At 49.5% G+C, this 16,222-nt stretch overlaps 1 protein-coding gene across 3 annotated transcripts in view; it reads left to right on the plus strand.

Annotated features, from left to right (window-relative positions):
- The window catches only part of NPTN (neuroplastin), a 40,702-nt gene that overhangs the window by 22,137 nt on the left and 2,343 nt on the right, over positions 1-16,222 (plus strand). For all 3 annotated transcript variants that reach the window (XM_086848456.1, XM_086848455.1, XM_086848457.1), the window contains 3 exons: positions 2,571-2,665; positions 8,130-8,263; positions 9,017-9,290. In XM_086848456.1, coding sequence (XP_086704582.1) covers positions 2,571-2,665; positions 8,130-8,263; positions 9,017-9,290 — 503 coding nt within the window. The remainder of the gene's footprint in view (positions 1-2,570; positions 2,666-8,129; positions 8,264-9,016; positions 9,291-16,222) is intronic.

The raw sequence follows: 16,222 nt of genomic DNA on the forward strand, positions 1-16,222 counted from the left end.
ATTGTGGAAGTTGGGTTTGATCCCACTAATGACTTCACCAAGTTTTTCCTTTTGTTTTCCCCCTTTAGCTTTGAATTTCCTGGTTAATTTTGCGGTTAAAATCCGTGTCTTGTTTCCTTCCGTGACTCCCTCGGTTCAGCCCCGGGCCTGAGCTTGAAAGGGAGCAATTCCCTGACTGAGAGCCGTGCTCAGCGTTCCTGGGAACTGCTCCTCATTTCCCAGGAAGGGCTGACTCCTCTGGGCTGGATTTTTCCTGCCAAGTTCCTCTGTGAAGGAAGGGATTGGGCTTGGCTTCAGTTCTAACTGCTGTGGAAGGAAGGGGGGAAGTGAGCGACCCCTTGTTCCCAGGGAATGGGGACTGTGGGAGCTCCCAGCAATCCCAGGGACGGCGGGAGAAATCCCAGATTTGCATTTGCAGAGCAGATCCTGCATTCCTGAGCGCTCCTTTGCTCTCGCTGGACTCAGGCTCTCTCTGCTCTTTGGTTTTGCCTTGGATCTGCTCCTTAGCTGTGCTTTGGTTGCACTGGAAATCCAGGAATTCCAATGCCAACTCCAATTCCAACTCCAGTTCCAACTCAAATTCCAATCTCAACACCAATCCCAATTCCAACTCCAGTTCCAATTCCGATGCCAATTCCAATGCTAATTCCAACACCAATGCCAATTCCAGTTCCAATTCCAACACCAATGCCAACTCCAATTCCAACTCCAGTTCCAACATCAATGCCAATTCCAGTTCCAATTCCAACGCCAATCCAAATTCCAGTTCCAGTTCCAATCCCAATCCCAATTCCAGTTCCAGTTCCAATCCCAATCCCAATTCAAATCCCAATTCTAGTTCCAATTCTAGTTCCAATTCCAGTTCCAATTCCAATCCCAATGCCAATTCCAGTTCCAATTCCAACGCCAATGCCAATTCCAGTTCCAATTCCAACGCCAATCCAAATTCCAGTTCCAATCCCAATCCCAGTTCCAGTTCCAATCCCAATCCCAATTCCAATGCCAATCCCAATTCCAGTTCCAGTTCCAATCCCAATCCCAATTCCAGTTCCAATTCCAATCCCAATTCCAATCCCAATTCTAGTTCCAATTCTACTTCCAATTCCAGTTCCAATTCCAATCCCAATTTCAGTTCCAATCCCAATCCCAATTTCAGTTCCAATCCCAATCCCAGTTCCAGTTCCTCCCTTGGGGCTCAGAGCAGCTGTACCCAAAGGGCGGCGCTTGGGCTGCTCTGCCATTGGAAAGTTGCTGATCTGAAATTAGTCCTTTAATTAATTAATTTTTAATTTATTTTTATATATTATTAATATATTTATTAACGTATAATATATAATGTATATGTATTTATACAATAATATGTAATATATAATATAAATTATATTTGTATTTATTTATTATTTTATATTTGGATTTAATTAATTGACGAATTATAATTTGAGATGGGGGTGAGTAAATGCTGTCAGTGCTCAGACCAAAGTCAGCAGTTTTTTCCATGTGGCTGAGCAGTTTAATTTTGTACTTAAATGATTTTATTGCAGGGTTTGTTCTGCCAGGGGGGTTGCTTTTTATTTTTTAAAATTATTTTATAATGGTAGTTATTGTTTTGATAATAAAATTAAAAAAAATTAAATTTTATTAAAATTAAACATTTAATTGATTATAAATTTTAGTGGAATAACTATGTTAAATTATTAAATTATATTAATTATACTAAATAATTAAACTAAAACTAATAAATAAAAATCTATTAAAAATGAAAATAATTTAAAATTATTATTCTATAATAATTATAATTTTAATAATAAAATTAAAATAATTAGTTATAGCAAATAGATTACATATTTTATTAAAGAATGAAAATATTTTAAATTAATTTTAAATAATTACTTTATAATAATTATTAATTTCATAATGTAATTTAATGTAATTAAATATATTAAAATTACTAAACTATTTTATTAAAGAATAAAAACATTTAAAATTCATTTCAAATTATTTTATAATTATTTTAATAATAAGATTAAAATATTTTAATTTTATTAAAACTAGAAATGAAGCTGTTAGAAATTTAATGAAAAATATGTTTAATGATTAAAAAATAATATAATTAATGATATAATTATAATATTAAAATACTATTAAATATTATATAATAATATTTATAATTATATATTGTTTTATATATAATCACATATAATATAATAAATATATATTTATATAGAAATTATATTGTCTATATAAAATATATGTTATATTATTATGTATTATAATTTATATTACAATGGTTTTATATATTATATTAAATACATCTATTATATTTTTATAATTTGAACAACGAAATAAATTTAAAGAACAAAATAATTAATTAAAAACATTTAACTTTTTTTTTTTAAAAAAAATAAAATTTTTGCATTAAAATTACTTCAAAATCAATTAAGAAGAACAGAAGCCGAGGAGCCTTTTGGAGGATGAAGCTGGGGGGTGGGGGTGGGTTCTGATCACAGTGAGCAATTAGCAGGTGTTAATTGTTAATGAATGATTGATGGGTGCTGTCCCGTGTGCTGCAGGATCGCCAAGGCCCGAGCAGAGGAGTCGGGCGAGTACCTGTGCGTGTTCGTGTTCTCCGCCTCGCCTGTCGCCAACGCCACCATCGAGGTCCGAGGTACGGCCCCGCGCCTCCCTGTGCCTTCCCAAACAATCCTTTACTGCATCCATCAAACCCTGGCTCCCAGGGACCCTGAGCCTCCCTGTGCCTTCCCTCTCCATCCCAATCCTTTACTGCATCCGTAAAAACCCGGCTCCCAGGGACCCTGAGCCTCCCTGTGCCTTCCCTCTCCATCCCAATCCTTTACTGCATCCGTAAAAACCCGGCTCCCAGGGACCCTGAGCCTCCCTGTGCCTTCCCAAACAATCCTTTACTGCATCCATCAAACCCTGGCTCCGAGGGACAGCTCGTGGGGAGAGCTCGCAGAGCCTCCCAGGAGGCTGAAATTGGGAATGGGAAATTGGGAATGGGAAATGGGGAATGGGAAATTGGGAATGGGAAATGGGGAATGGGAAATTTGGAACGGGAAATTGGGAATGGGTGAAGTTTGCCAGTGGTGCTGCTGGGGCAGCCACAGGGCAGCTCTGAACTCCCAGGTGTGGATGTGCAAAACATGCTCACGGTGAGAGACTGCTCCAGGGTCAGGCTGTTCAGGTATTAAATGATATAAATGATACAGTTTATAATAGTTTATTGTTTGGGTTTCTGCTGCCAGCCACAGCTTACACATGATCAGGGAGGGAGAGTGGAGAGAGGAATGTGGGAGCATGGGGGAAGAAGGTGATTAAGGGGGCACAGAAAGAGGGGCCAGAGGGGGTAAGAGCAGGGAATAAGAGAAGTGAGAGTGGGTAAAAGTAAGAGAGAGGGGAGAGCACTTAAGAGAGAGAGTAGGAGAAGGGAATAAAAGTTAAGAGAGGTGTGGGTACAGAAGTTGAGAGAGGGTAAGAGTTAAGAGAGCTGGTAAGAATAAGAGAAGCGTGGGAGTTAAGAGAGCAAAGTTCTTGTTACAGTACATGATACCCTTTTCTATAGAGAATGTTCCAATTCCCAGTAACCAACCAGTACATGACACACATTCTATAGAATTTACATATAGGAACTACTACATTGCCATACAGTGTTACATTTCAAACTCTGAAAGCTTTACAAATTCTCCTCTTGCTGCTGGACCTTTGGATTCTCTGTCTGCAGAAGGACATTGTTCAATCAACAGGGATTCTCCTTCAGCTGGCTTTGGTTATACAATAACACTCAGTATCCTATAGCTCAGAGCATGCTTTCATTTCTGTTTCGATTCTAGGTTTCATATTTTCAGAATCTTTTGCTAAACAATCATATTCATAAGGTTTCCCTGATTCATCCTCCCCAACTCCCAGGGAGTTTGGGAATTGCTGGTGCCCTGGGATCTGGCTGGGAGCATCCCTCAACCTGTGGGAAATGGGATTCCATCACCCCATGCCTCTGAAGGGCTTGGCTGGGTGTTTGGGGTGGAAGGGTTTCATTTCCCTTCTTTTCCTTTCCTTGGGGATTTTTCCTTTCCCTCTGATTGCTGAATCTCCCGATGTTCAAAATTCAAAATGTGAGTTCCAGCTGCCTCCTCTGGGCCGCTTGAGGTGACAAAGAGAGGGGAAATGGAGCTTTGGGAGCGGAGCATGGCCTGTGCCAGCTGTGATGATCCAGGCACGGCCCTTTTGAGGCTTTTTGGGTTAGCTTTTGGTGCTTGGCTGCTGCTCTTGCAGGCAGGAGAGCTCGGCAGGGAGCTGGGAGCTCACTCTGGGGGCAGAAAAAACAATATCTGTGATTGAAGCGTGAGGAGAACCGATCCTACTCGCTTCCCACAGGTGATTTACACCTCAATACTCCTCAACCGCTGCTCCTGGGGATAATTAATTATCCTGGGGATAATAAATGGGGATTGCACTTTGGGCAGATGTGAGGGGCAGGCACCTGGGCTGCCCGTGCACATCTGTAACCCAGTATTTACCTGCATGGGTCGTGTTGGTGCTGGAGCAATCACAGCCAGATTTAATTGCTGGCTGTAATTACGGTGCAGCTCTCGCTGCTGCTGCACAGGGAAAGGAGGGGGCTCCAAAAATAGGGATTTTTCTGACAGCTCGTGAACAGCTTCCCCAGAGCCCAGGGCGTGCTGCTGCCTCCCCAGCCCCTCCAAAAACAAGCTTCAATTTTTATTTTTTTAATAAAATTTTAAAAAGTTTAACGGAAAGACAGTTAGGAGATAGAAATAATAGATAAAATAATAGATAGAAAAAGCAAATTGTAGAAATAATTATTATTTTGATAATAAAATTAATTTAATTTTATTAAAATTAAAAATTTAAATAATTATAAGGCCAGGTTATATCATTCTATCATTATATGAGGCTGGGTGCCTCAGCATTCAGCCAAGAGAGCAAACCTCACTAACAAAGGATTGTCCTAATACCATGCTACAGCCTCAAAAATACATAAATATACGTATTACGCCACTATTTCTAAGTTCTATCAAGAACAGAAACAAAACTATATTAATACAGCAAGGTTTTCCAATTTTATGCACACAACATTCATTTTAATATTTGGAAAATCCTCTCACATCCCCCATTCTCCCGGCGCTTTCGGTATCTTCAGGCTCCAGAGGGAAGCAGGGATTGGAGTCATGACCAGAAAAGGAAACCTTCCCGAGCCCCTGTTCCAGGTCACACATCCCAGTTTGCAGTGCAGGAATATTTTTAGGTGCTTTTCCCCTGCTTTAATTTTGTCTCTTAATGGGAAACTTGAAGGTAACTGGGCCACGCGTTGGGCGCGTTACACATTTAAATTTCCCTGACCTTTCCAGTAAAGAGCTTGGAGGGGCTGGATGCCTCCTGTAGATGAGGAAATGAATTTTCCTGGCTGTGTGACCCCCAGAGCCTTCAGAAAGGTGCTGCACACCGAGTTCTGTGCCTGCTGGGAGTACAGGAATTCCAACCTTCCTTTGCCAGGGGCATTCTCCTGGTGCCAGTGATGGAGCTGAGCAGAGAGGAGACTCTGAAAATCCAAATCCTTCCCAAATAAACCTGGGGCAGTGCGAGGGGCAGTCCTGCCTTGAAAAGCTTCCCAGGAAAAACCTGCTAGAGCTGGGCTGCAGGGATCTGGGGACAGCAGAACACAGTTTCCTGCACTCTTTGGGCAAGGAAACGCTGGGCTCGAGTCTGGGTGGTGGCACCGAGCCCTGAAACCCTGCCCAATGCTCCCAGGGAGCTCCAGGAACAGCCCTGGCCCAGCAGAGCCAGCGAGGAGCCAGGGAGGTGTGGTGGGCACTGCTGCTCTGCTGGGATCACCCCTGGGCTCTGGGATCACCCCTGGGCTCACCCCTGGGATCTGGGATCACCCCTGGGATCAGACCTCTCCCTCCAGCAGTGGCACTGGGTCACTCTGGAGTAGGAGTGGTGTCCCAGAAATCATTCCCTCCTTTCCCCTTCCCAGCCTGACACAAACTGGGCCAGCTGGGAGTGCTGTCCCTGTTCCCTTTCCCAGGCTCTGCTTGGGATGGTGCTGGGAGCCAGCCCATGGGAGCTGCAGCTCCGAGCTGCTGAATGCCATCACTCCTTTTCCTCATGGGATCGTTCCCAGTCTGCAGTCCCTTGTGCCATCCCATCCCATCCCATCCCATCCCATCCCATCCCATCCCATCCCATCCCATCCCCATCCCATCCCCATCCCATCCCCATCCCATCCCCATCCCATCCCCATCCCATCCCATCCCATCCCATCCCATCCCATCCCATCCCATCCCATCCCATCCCATCCCATCCCATCCCATCCCATCCCATCCCATCCCATCCCATCCCATCCCATCCCCATCCCCATCCCCATCCCCATCCCCATCCCATCCCATCCCATCCCATCCCATCCCATCCCATCCCATCTCGGCATCGCTGCCTTGTCCCCGCTGGGCTCCCGTGTCTGTAGGCTGGAGGAGCTCCCTGCAGGAAGCAAAAGCCACAGGAGCTCCCCCAGCTCCTGCTTTGGGAACACCCTGAGGCCAGCAGGGAAGTGGTGGCACCTTCCAAGCTGGAATTGTCCTCTGGAGCCCTCATGATTTGGAATCGATGCCATTTTCCTCTCCGAGGCTGGGAGGGTGCAGGAGCTCTGCAGTGCCTGGGATCCCGGAGCAGCACAGCACACCCAGCCCCAGTTCATCTGATTTCTTTCCCCACTTGGATTGATTTCCCACTTGAGGAGCTGAAGCTCAGAAATTCCGTTTGCTCCAGGTGTTCCTGCCCCTTGCAGGCACAGGGAGTGTGGCATCACCTGGCAGGTGGGGAATGCTCTTCCTGCAGCTCCTTTTTGTAGGAGACCCGCGCACTGTTTGGATCTGGTGCCTTCATTCAGGTCAGGCTTTTTGTCTCTCCGAGTGTTTTTATGTCCAATGTAGAAAGATTCATTTTGGGTTTCCTTAAATAAACCCCTTGGGTTTGTTCTCGGCCCGTTCCTGCCTATCACAGCTTTGCTTGGCATCATCTTGGAATGAATGAGTCAGCATCTGGCTGAGCTTCATCCTTTGCTCAGGACTCCTGCAAAGCCCAGGGCTCTTGGGAATGCTCTTGGAATTTCCACGGGCGCTTGGAGAACTCCTCTCCTGGCGTGCCTTGGCAGGTGAACGCACACGGGCAGGAGCTGCAGCTCAGCTTTTCCCGCAGCCGTGGATTTCCTGTGCTTCCCAATCTCACGTCAGCTTGTTTTCCCAAAGATTTGTGCTGTAATTTTGGGAAGAGCAGGCTCAGCTGCTGTTGGGTGGCACGAGAGGTTTTGTTCCCTTTGAGCAGAGCGGTGAAATTGCCTTCATCACCTCAGCTTGCAGCTGCAAGTGCTCCCTCTGCGTATCCTGTAGGAAATTCCCGATTCCTGGAGCAGCCGGGCTGGCCTTGGCTGGATTAACAGCTCAGAGCTGCCATCACACAGCCAGCCACGTGTGCTGTAATTAGGAGCTGCAGCTTTAACGGTGGGCCCTGCACCCGGGGCCATCTGCTGGGCCAGGGGTCAGCCCAGGCACTGCCCTGAGCCAGCCTGAGCTCGGGGAGGGGTTAGGGCTGCTCCCAGGGACACAAATAGGGCACGGGACACAAATAGGGCACGGGACACAAACAGGACATGGGACACAAACAGGGCACGGGACACAAACTGGGCACAGGACACAAGCAGGGCACGGGACACAAACAGGGCATGGGGTTTAGGGTTGCTCCCAGGGACCCACACGAACAGAGCACAGAGGTTTAGGGCTGCTGGGGAGAGTTTAGGACTGCTGCCAGGGACACACCCAAACAGGGGCACGGGATTTAGAGCTGCTGAAGAGGATTTAGGGCTGTCCGGGAGGGTTTGGGACTGCTCCCAGGAACACAAACAGGATACAGGGTTTAGGGCTGCTCCCAGGGACAAACGGGGTACGGGGTTTAGGGCTGCTCCCCCCACACCAACACAGTTCTTCCATAAAATCCCCTCAGTGTGGGAAAGCAGAGCTTCCAGGGAGCCGGAGGGATTTTTGTCCCGATGAGTGGAAGAAGCCTGTTTGTACTCAACAAGTTGCTCCGTTGTCTCGTAGCCACTCCTGACATCACCGGGCACAAGAGGAGCGAGAACAAAAACGAGGGGCAAGAGGCCCTGATGTACTGCAAGTCCGTGGGCTTCCCCCACCCCGAGTGGGTCTGGCGCAAGAAGGTCAATGGGGTGTTTGAGGTAAGGACAGGGGGTCAGGGTGCTTCCACCTGCCCAGAGCCCAGAGAGGGAGGAAAAGCAGCAGCCTGGGGTTAGGGATGGGCTGTTGAAGGTGCACTGTAACTCCTCAAAGTGCAATACCTCCAGAGTGTGAGTGGGTATTTTCAGCAGTGGTGAGGATGGATGGGTGAATATAAAATTGATATTTCTATTATTGGTATGTGAAACAAGCTGCTTGCTGCATTGCTGGGCAAAGTTAAGAACTTACCCTGAAAGCTGTTTTCTGGAATTTGCTACAAACTGCAAGATCTGAGTTAGGAAACACGATCTAAAACCACACTGGGTTATAAATTCCTCCAAGTTTCACTGGTTAAGCTCACAAGAGTTGATCTGAGGAGGTGGCAGTGATGTCCATTAGAGCTTGGGTGATCTGTTCCGTGCAGCCAGCGAGGTAGTGAGCAGGAAAACGTGACCAGCAGAGAAGAGCTGGGAATTTCTAACCCCTGTTTCCTGTTGCTGCATGACCTGCCAGGGAGGCAGAGTTGGATGGATGGAGCCCAAACGTGAAGCAAATAACAGGGTGGGATGAGTGTTCCCTGCTGGGCGTGAGCTGAAGGTTTGAAGGAGTGGCTGAGTGCAGTGGTCGGGCCCTGAGTGCGGGGCTCCTTCGTGGTGTTTGGTGGTGTTGCTCCTCCCTCAGATCTCCTGTTCTCGTGCCACAAAGCCCCAGAAGTTCAAAGCTGTTGCTGTTTCCCACCCCCATCCCTTTGCCAGGACATCAACAACTCCTCGGGCAGGTTCTTCATTTCCAACAAAGAGAACTACACCGAGCTGAGCATCACAAACCTGCAGATCAACGAGGACCCTGGCGAGTACCAGTGCAATGCCACCAACCAGGTGGGCTCCGTGTCGGTCACCACCATCCTGCGCGTGCGCAGCCACCTGGCCCCGCTGTGGCCCTTCCTGGGCATCCTGGCCGAGATCGTCATCCTGGTGGTCATCATCGTCATCTACGAGAAGCGGAAGCGGCCGGATGAAGTTCCCGACGGTAAGTGCGCCCAGCGCCACCCGTGAGGGAGCGCGGCCCCGCCGCAGGAACCGAGGGGCCTCGCGCAGGAAGGACCAGCAGCCCGCTCTGTCCCGCTCCACGCTCCTGCCTCGCTCCTCTCCTCCCTCTCCGGACATTAAGCCCGCAGGGTGCAAGGCCCAGGGCTGGATTGCGGACCGTGGCGTGGGAGGGGGTTTTGGGGTATCTTTAGAGCTTTGCTCCCGTCTCTCTCCTGAGAATCGCTGTCCATCCGCCCCCAAGGAGCGTGGGGCAGCACAGGGGCAGAGCTGGCAGCGCCCTCGGCCCCGGTGGCCTTCCCTCCTTCCCGTGGCATCGGCCACTGGGCAGGGGCTGTGAGGGAGCAGTGCACTCAAACTGAGGAATCACTGCACTTGAGGGGATTGGGGCTGCAAAGGTGCTTCAAAACTGTGTCCAGGCTTCAGCAACGGGGGGAGGGCTCTTAACGCTGCTGCGTGGCTGAATGTGTAGTTAAGGAATGCTCTGGAACCCATAGCTAATTGTAGCCACTGATTATATTTTATAAAAATAGGGCTTTTAATCAGGTTTGATGGTAGCAATAATTAATTATTTAATCTGTGTTTGGTACGTACAACTAGTAGTAACTTCTATCTATGAGCTTCTCCTGCACACCTTTCCCTGTTCACAGTTGGGGAAAGGGGCAGTGTGAAGCCGAGTATTTGCAAGATCCCTGCTGAGGAGCAGCCTTTAATGTGCTGCTCGCAGCTTACTCCAGTGTGTAGCAAGAAACCCTGTGCAAGGACTCCTTGGTAGAAGCAGCAGGAATGTGACGGTGCTGTAGGAACACGATGGATCCAAGCGTGGAGCAGGTGGAGGGCAGCGTGCTGGAGATCCTCAGCACCATCCCGGGCTGGCCAAGCCTTTCCCAGGGAGAGCTGGGTGGGGCTGTGGGGCTGCAGGGTTGGGCCCTCGCAGGCCATGAAAACAGAGGTGTGAGAGAGCGGTCTGCATGCGGGGTGGGCACAGACTCCTTCACGGGCCTCACGTGGGACCCCCAGCGAGGAGAGGAACTCGTGGAACACAAATGGAATCATGGGAGAAGGGCCAAGGCTTGGATCAGAACTGGCTGAAGCAGTGCATCCCTAGAGGAAACCAGCTTTGGTTGTAAGCCTTGAGTAGCACTTACTAACTGCTTCCAGAGCATGTGTGGGGGCTGCTCTCGGGGTGGAGCCCCCAGGTTGAACCGTAGTGCATGTACTGTGCATCACTAACAGCTTCCCGTGCCTCTGGGGCCTGCCCTGCCCTCAGTGTGGCCTCGGGGACCTCCACCAGCCTGGAAAACTTGGGACAATTTTCATTTTCCCTTGCACGTACCCACCTCCATGTCAGTCATTCCAGTTCCCCGCATTCAGAATTTTCATTGGATGAAGTTTCAGAAGGACCAAAACAAGGTCCTGGGAATTTGATAGGCAAATATTCCCTGGAAGCAGCCCCAAATGGACTGAATCCAACAGGAATTGGCTTTGGCGTGACCCGATGGCAGCACAGCTGCTGTGGTAGCACAGGGGAGCTCCCTCTGGAGGTGAAGGATTCACTGACTCTTTCCATGGTGGGAGTTTTCCTGGCTGGTCTGGCCACTCCTCAGGTACCCGAGGGATCCAGGCTCATCATCCCCCCGGAGCTGTCCGGGATGATGAGCCAAGGAGCTGAGCTTGCTCCAGTGCTCACTGGGGACACTGTGTTGAAGGAGAGTGACATGAGGCACCTCCGTGGGGGTCAGGTGTTCTCCCCATCCCCTTTCCTGGAGGAGAAATCCATGCTGAGTATGACAGTCCATCCCTGTGGATGAGGTTTGCCTGGCTGATGGACACAGTCGGCGTCGCGCCGCCTGAGTCCCACGTTCCTTGGATAGCTGTGCATTTTCCGTCCTGGCACTGAAGCTTCCTGTGCTGCCGTGGTGGAGAACGCCCCGGGAGCAGGGCACGGACAATCGGGAGCCTCCTGATTCCCACGTGTGTGGATGTTTGAACCTGGGTTATCCCAAATTTTCAAGACATGGTTATGAAATGCCAAAGTTAATGCCGGAATGCAGTGGCGTGCTCGGTGTTTGGAATTTCAGCTCCCTCTTCCAAAATCACCCCTCCGCCTCTGCTGCTGCGGGGAAGGAGCGTCGGGGAGCTGAGGCTGAGCCAAACACCACAGCACTCGTTATCCACAGCATCTGGCACCAGCCAGGATCTCTCCGCCGGCTTTTCCACTCCTGGTGTCAGTGGGATGTGCTCAGCTTTAGGGATCGTGCTCGTGGCAGAGCTCCACCTGAGGTGGTGCTACAACAACCATTGAGCTGGTGCTGCCCTTCCTGATGGCATGGGAATGTTCTCCTCGGACCTCTCCAAATTTAGACACTGAGATTGCTTCCCCATCATCATTGCCACCGTCACCCCAACTTCCCGGGGTGGGGCAACTCTGGAACGCCCTTCCGGAGTCCCCAGGTGTCTGTGGTGTGTCAGCCCGGGTCCCACAGCAGGAGTGAGCATGGATTGCCCTGTGGATGAGTGCCCGGGGATCCTTCTGCTGGGGGATGACCACTTCCAAGGATTGTTGTTACAAGCTGCGGAAAGCCAGTGCTGCTAAAGGCGGCCACTTCCTGTGCTCAGGAAAATCAAAGGCTTTTGGAGAAGGAGCTGTTAATGAGCTGCGGGTGCACACCTTGGCACCTGCCCGGAGCAGTTCAGGATGAGCTGCTCCTCTTGGAGTCTGCTAGGAGCTGCAGGTGCCCACCATGAGCCCAGGTGATACTTCAGGGCCGGCTCAGTTAAAGCTACACAAATGACAGTGTTTGGGGTGTGCCGGGTAAGTTCTTCAGGTGAGACCAGTCCGGTGCTGAGCACAAGTGCCCAGTTAGTCCTGGGGGTCGTTACTGGAGGGACAGAAGCGTTCCCTGGGTGAGAGGATCCTCAGGTGTCTGGAGCTTTCCCCCCAGCACTTGAGAAATCTGCGTGACCAGCCCAAAGATAGAATTGATTGAATTCTCTTTCCCTCTGATCTCCATGTTCTGCAGGCTTCAAATGCCCTGGCTCCGTGTGCCCATGGCTCCATCCCTGGGAGGTTTGGGAGGGTGATGGACTCCTGGGTACACTTGGAGCAGTGTTCCCAAAACACTTCCCAGTGGAAAGATGTTCCCTCTGTTGGAAGCACTGCCGTGCTGGAAGAGCAGGGACGCTCCTTTAACTTTGGCATTTCCTGACTGCAGGGCTGGGTTTTGCATGGACCTTGCTTTGTGTGTCCGGTGAGCTGCTTGGCGTGCCTCGGGCCAGGGCTGCTCAGGAGCTCTTTTGCTGATGTTTCCTCCTTCTCAGAACTCTGATTTGGGACCCGATTCTTTTTCCCTGCTGCTGGAGAGCAGGAAAAGGAACGTCGCACCCGTGAAATCCCTGTTGCCACCAAAATGGTGGCATAAGGGGGTGCCCAGCAGGGGGTTTGCTGCGGAGCCTGTGGATGAGGGGTTCTCCCAGCACATCCAAATCCTGTGCTGGAAGGAGGAAGGGAGGGCAGCTGGCGCTTGAATCCCCGCATCCTTTCAGAACGCCAGTTCTGACTTGCCTTACGCCCGATAAGGCAGTGCTCAGCGGCCAGGGGCTGGTAGATCCAGAGGGGGCTGGCCACGTTTGGCTTCCGTAGCTTTGGGGGCGAGTGCTGCATGAGCCTGGCATGCCCTGGCACGTGGCTGCATGCCCGGCGGGACGCGGGGCCAGCAGGGAATGCCGGGGTGTTCCCCGGGCACGGAAGAAAGGAATGGCTTTGTTCCTCCTGCCTGGTTTCCATAGATGGAGCCATCAGCCAGCACCACTGAGCGTAGCGTAGCAAAGGCTCCCAAAGGGAGTTGGCTTTCTGCTGGTGTTGGATCAAACAGTCTAAAATCAGCACAGCCCTGGGTTAAAGGGGGTTTTCTGGGGTAAGTAGACAGTAAAAGCCCCTTGGCTCCATTTCCCTGAGGAGTGGGAGTGGTTTTTACTTGTAAATCCGTAGTCCTGATCTTGAGTCTGAAGCCATGAGGTGACTGGGTTATAACGTGTCCCTTTTCATTCTTCCCCTCTCATTCCTCAGCCTAACCCTAAGACTTCCCATAAATGTGTTTCTTCTCCTGGCTCTGCAGAAGCTCCATCCAAATCCCCACATTCTTTCTAACCCTCTTTTGCTTTTTTCTTGACTTTCCCTGTTCCTGCTATTACTGTAAGTAACTGAAAGAAACAAACTGTTTTAACTGCAACCGTTTGCCTTTTGTAACCAGTGATTTTGGTGGGGTTTTTTTTTCCCTTTTATGCACATCTTTCTCTCCCACACTTCAAAATTTGTCAGGGGGAGCAGATAGCGAGGCCACAGCCATCACCTGTTCCCAGCAGCGTCGATGTCTCCCAGGGGGAATGGACCATAGCACAGGACCTTTGTCACAGGCTCTGGCTGCTCCTTCAGAGCATTCAGCTGCCCCTGGATCCCTGGAGGTGCCCAAGGGCAGGATGGACAGGGCTTGAAGCACCCTGGCACAGTGGAAGGTGTCCTTGCCCATGGCACTGGATGGACTTTAAGGTCCCTTCCAGCCCAAGCCATTCTGGGATTCTTTGCAGGTTTTAAAGCATGAGCTGAGATGTAGAATCCCTTCAGAAGCAAAAATTGGAATCTTAGCTGGAAGAACTGGCTAGTGCTTCATTTTTAACTTCCACCAGTCACAAGATGCTACCCAGGATTAATTTGGTACTAAAAATAAACCCTGTAGCTTTCCAAAGGCGGTGAAAGAAACTGAGTGACATACAAAATGCCTTGTAAATTAAGGCTGAAAGTGGAGGGGGGGGGCACAAAACACATTCCCATACAAGTGGAGGAGCTAAGGAAGATCTACTTGTCATCCTCTTCCAATTTTAATTCCCAGATATTTCTGCCTGCAGGGATTGATTACATGTGTTAAAGCCAAGCAGCAGTTCTCTCATTTTGGTTCAGGAATGGGCATTTTCGTTCCATCCCCACAGGAAGGGCCTGGCTGTGGGGGTTATTCCTGAGCTCTGTAACCTCAGGGGGGTTTTGGAGCCTGCAGATGCTCGGTCCCAGTGGAGATCCTGCAGGAGGAGCACTGGGGGATGTCCCTGTGCCATAGGTGGTACTGACTGTTCTAGAGCAGGGCTGTGGCATTAAAGCTTTGGGTTATATTGATCTTGTCGGTTACTATGACTTCTTTTTTTTTTTCCCCCCTTCAATTGCATCATACCCTTAAAAAATGGTGGTAAGTGAGAGCTCTGCATGCTTTGGAGTTTGTTTAACCTCCGCTTCAGTCTATACAACGCACAAGTCATAACGTTAACACTCTTGAAAACTTCCTCATTCACGTTCACGACTAATTTGGATTTCAGTTTGCTGTTTTGAACCTTTTCTTTAGTCTGATTTTGTACTGGTTTTTCTGTTGTTCTGTTGCCCCTGGTTTCACTGAGGGTTCGGTCTGTGTCTGTACTGTACTGGGGATGCTTTTCCAGCATTTAACGCCCAACCGGGAATTTCCCTCGGTCTTTTTATCTCTGGTTTAGGTTAGAGATGGGACAGGGAGGAGTGGTGGGGATCCACCATCTATCTAGTTAAAGTATTCCATTAGGCTTTTTTTGTGGGATCTTCGTGAGGAATCACCGATGGCAGCCTTTATAAATGTGAAGCTTCTTTTTTTTCTTTTACTTTTTTTTTCTTTTTTTCTTTTTTTTTTTGACAACACAAACTTGCTGATTTGAACTGGGCATTTAAGTCTTTGAGCAGAGAAGGGAAAATGGTTATTTTGTAGTGAGCGTCCACAGTGCAGTCTGATATTGCTGAAGTCCAGCCAAACAAACTCCCAAAGCTGTCGATGGTGCTTGTTGGAGCCGAGTTGGGTCTCAGAGGCAGCGCTGGCGTTGGGGGCCAGGGCTCGCTGTTCTTCCCAGGCTCGTCCCACCCGGAGTGCGGAGCTGGGCTGCTCTCGGATCCTTAAGTCCCAAAGACGTTTGTGGAAGGAAGCCATAGATTCCTCAGCTGTGCTTTGTGTTTGAGTACCTGATGTGTCTCTGTATATCTCACTGTATATACAACAGCACATTGATGTCTGGCTGTCCTTCCTGGTCCCAGTTCTCTGTACCGTGTCCGATAGTTACTGTTGCTGGTACTGGAATTCTGTGGACACCGGTGTGTTGCTAGTCTGTTACTTTGGCTGTAAAGCTCTTGGTTTGTGGTTAGTTCTTTATTTTTGAAGTATTTTTTGTTCTGGTCACTGTCTGTGCTAGCGGTGGCTTTGCCTCTCCGTTGCCTGGAAGGCGCGGGTGGAGTAATGTCCCCTCTCCCCGACATTACTCCTGGCGTGTGCTCATGCGGATGCCTACACTGTAAGACTGTAATTTCCATAACTGCTTCATGTGCACTAAGCACCCTTGTGGAATCCTGCTGAGAGTTTCTCAAAGACTTCCCCGAAAAATCCCTCCGGCACAAGGTGGGAATGGCAACTGTCAAGTGCCAAAGCCAGCAGGGCCTGAATTGGTCCCCCCAAAATCCATCTGTGGGAGCATTCAGTTCCTGGATTGACTCTTGGACTGTTGTGGAAATGCATTTCTGTCTTCTGTACTGCAGCGTGGGAGAAAATAGTGTTTGAGAATTCCAAAAAAAAAAAAGCCCAATTGGTCATGAGAGTTAATATGAAACATTCGTCATTGGCAGATTTCCTCCCCTCCCTCCCCCCGCCAGTTCTTAAATAAGTTTTGCCAGGGGCCATGGGCAGGACGATGCCGTCAGTCCTCCGCAGGTGTCCCAGCACTCCCGACTCCTCGGATGCTGCTGCCCATGGCTGGGGCTGGAATCCAGTGTCCCTCTTCAGCCTCCTCCTAACCTGAGTCCCTTCTAATTAAACTCCGAGAAAAATGGGGAATGTAGAGGTTGTTTCATCCACGGGG

Source organism: Cyanistes caeruleus, chromosome 13, assembly GCF_971803275.1.
Source record: "Cyanistes caeruleus chromosome 13, bCyaCae1.hap1.1, whole genome shotgun sequence".
NCBI classification, from domain to species: domain Eukaryota; kingdom Metazoa; phylum Chordata; class Aves; order Passeriformes; family Paridae; genus Cyanistes; species Cyanistes caeruleus.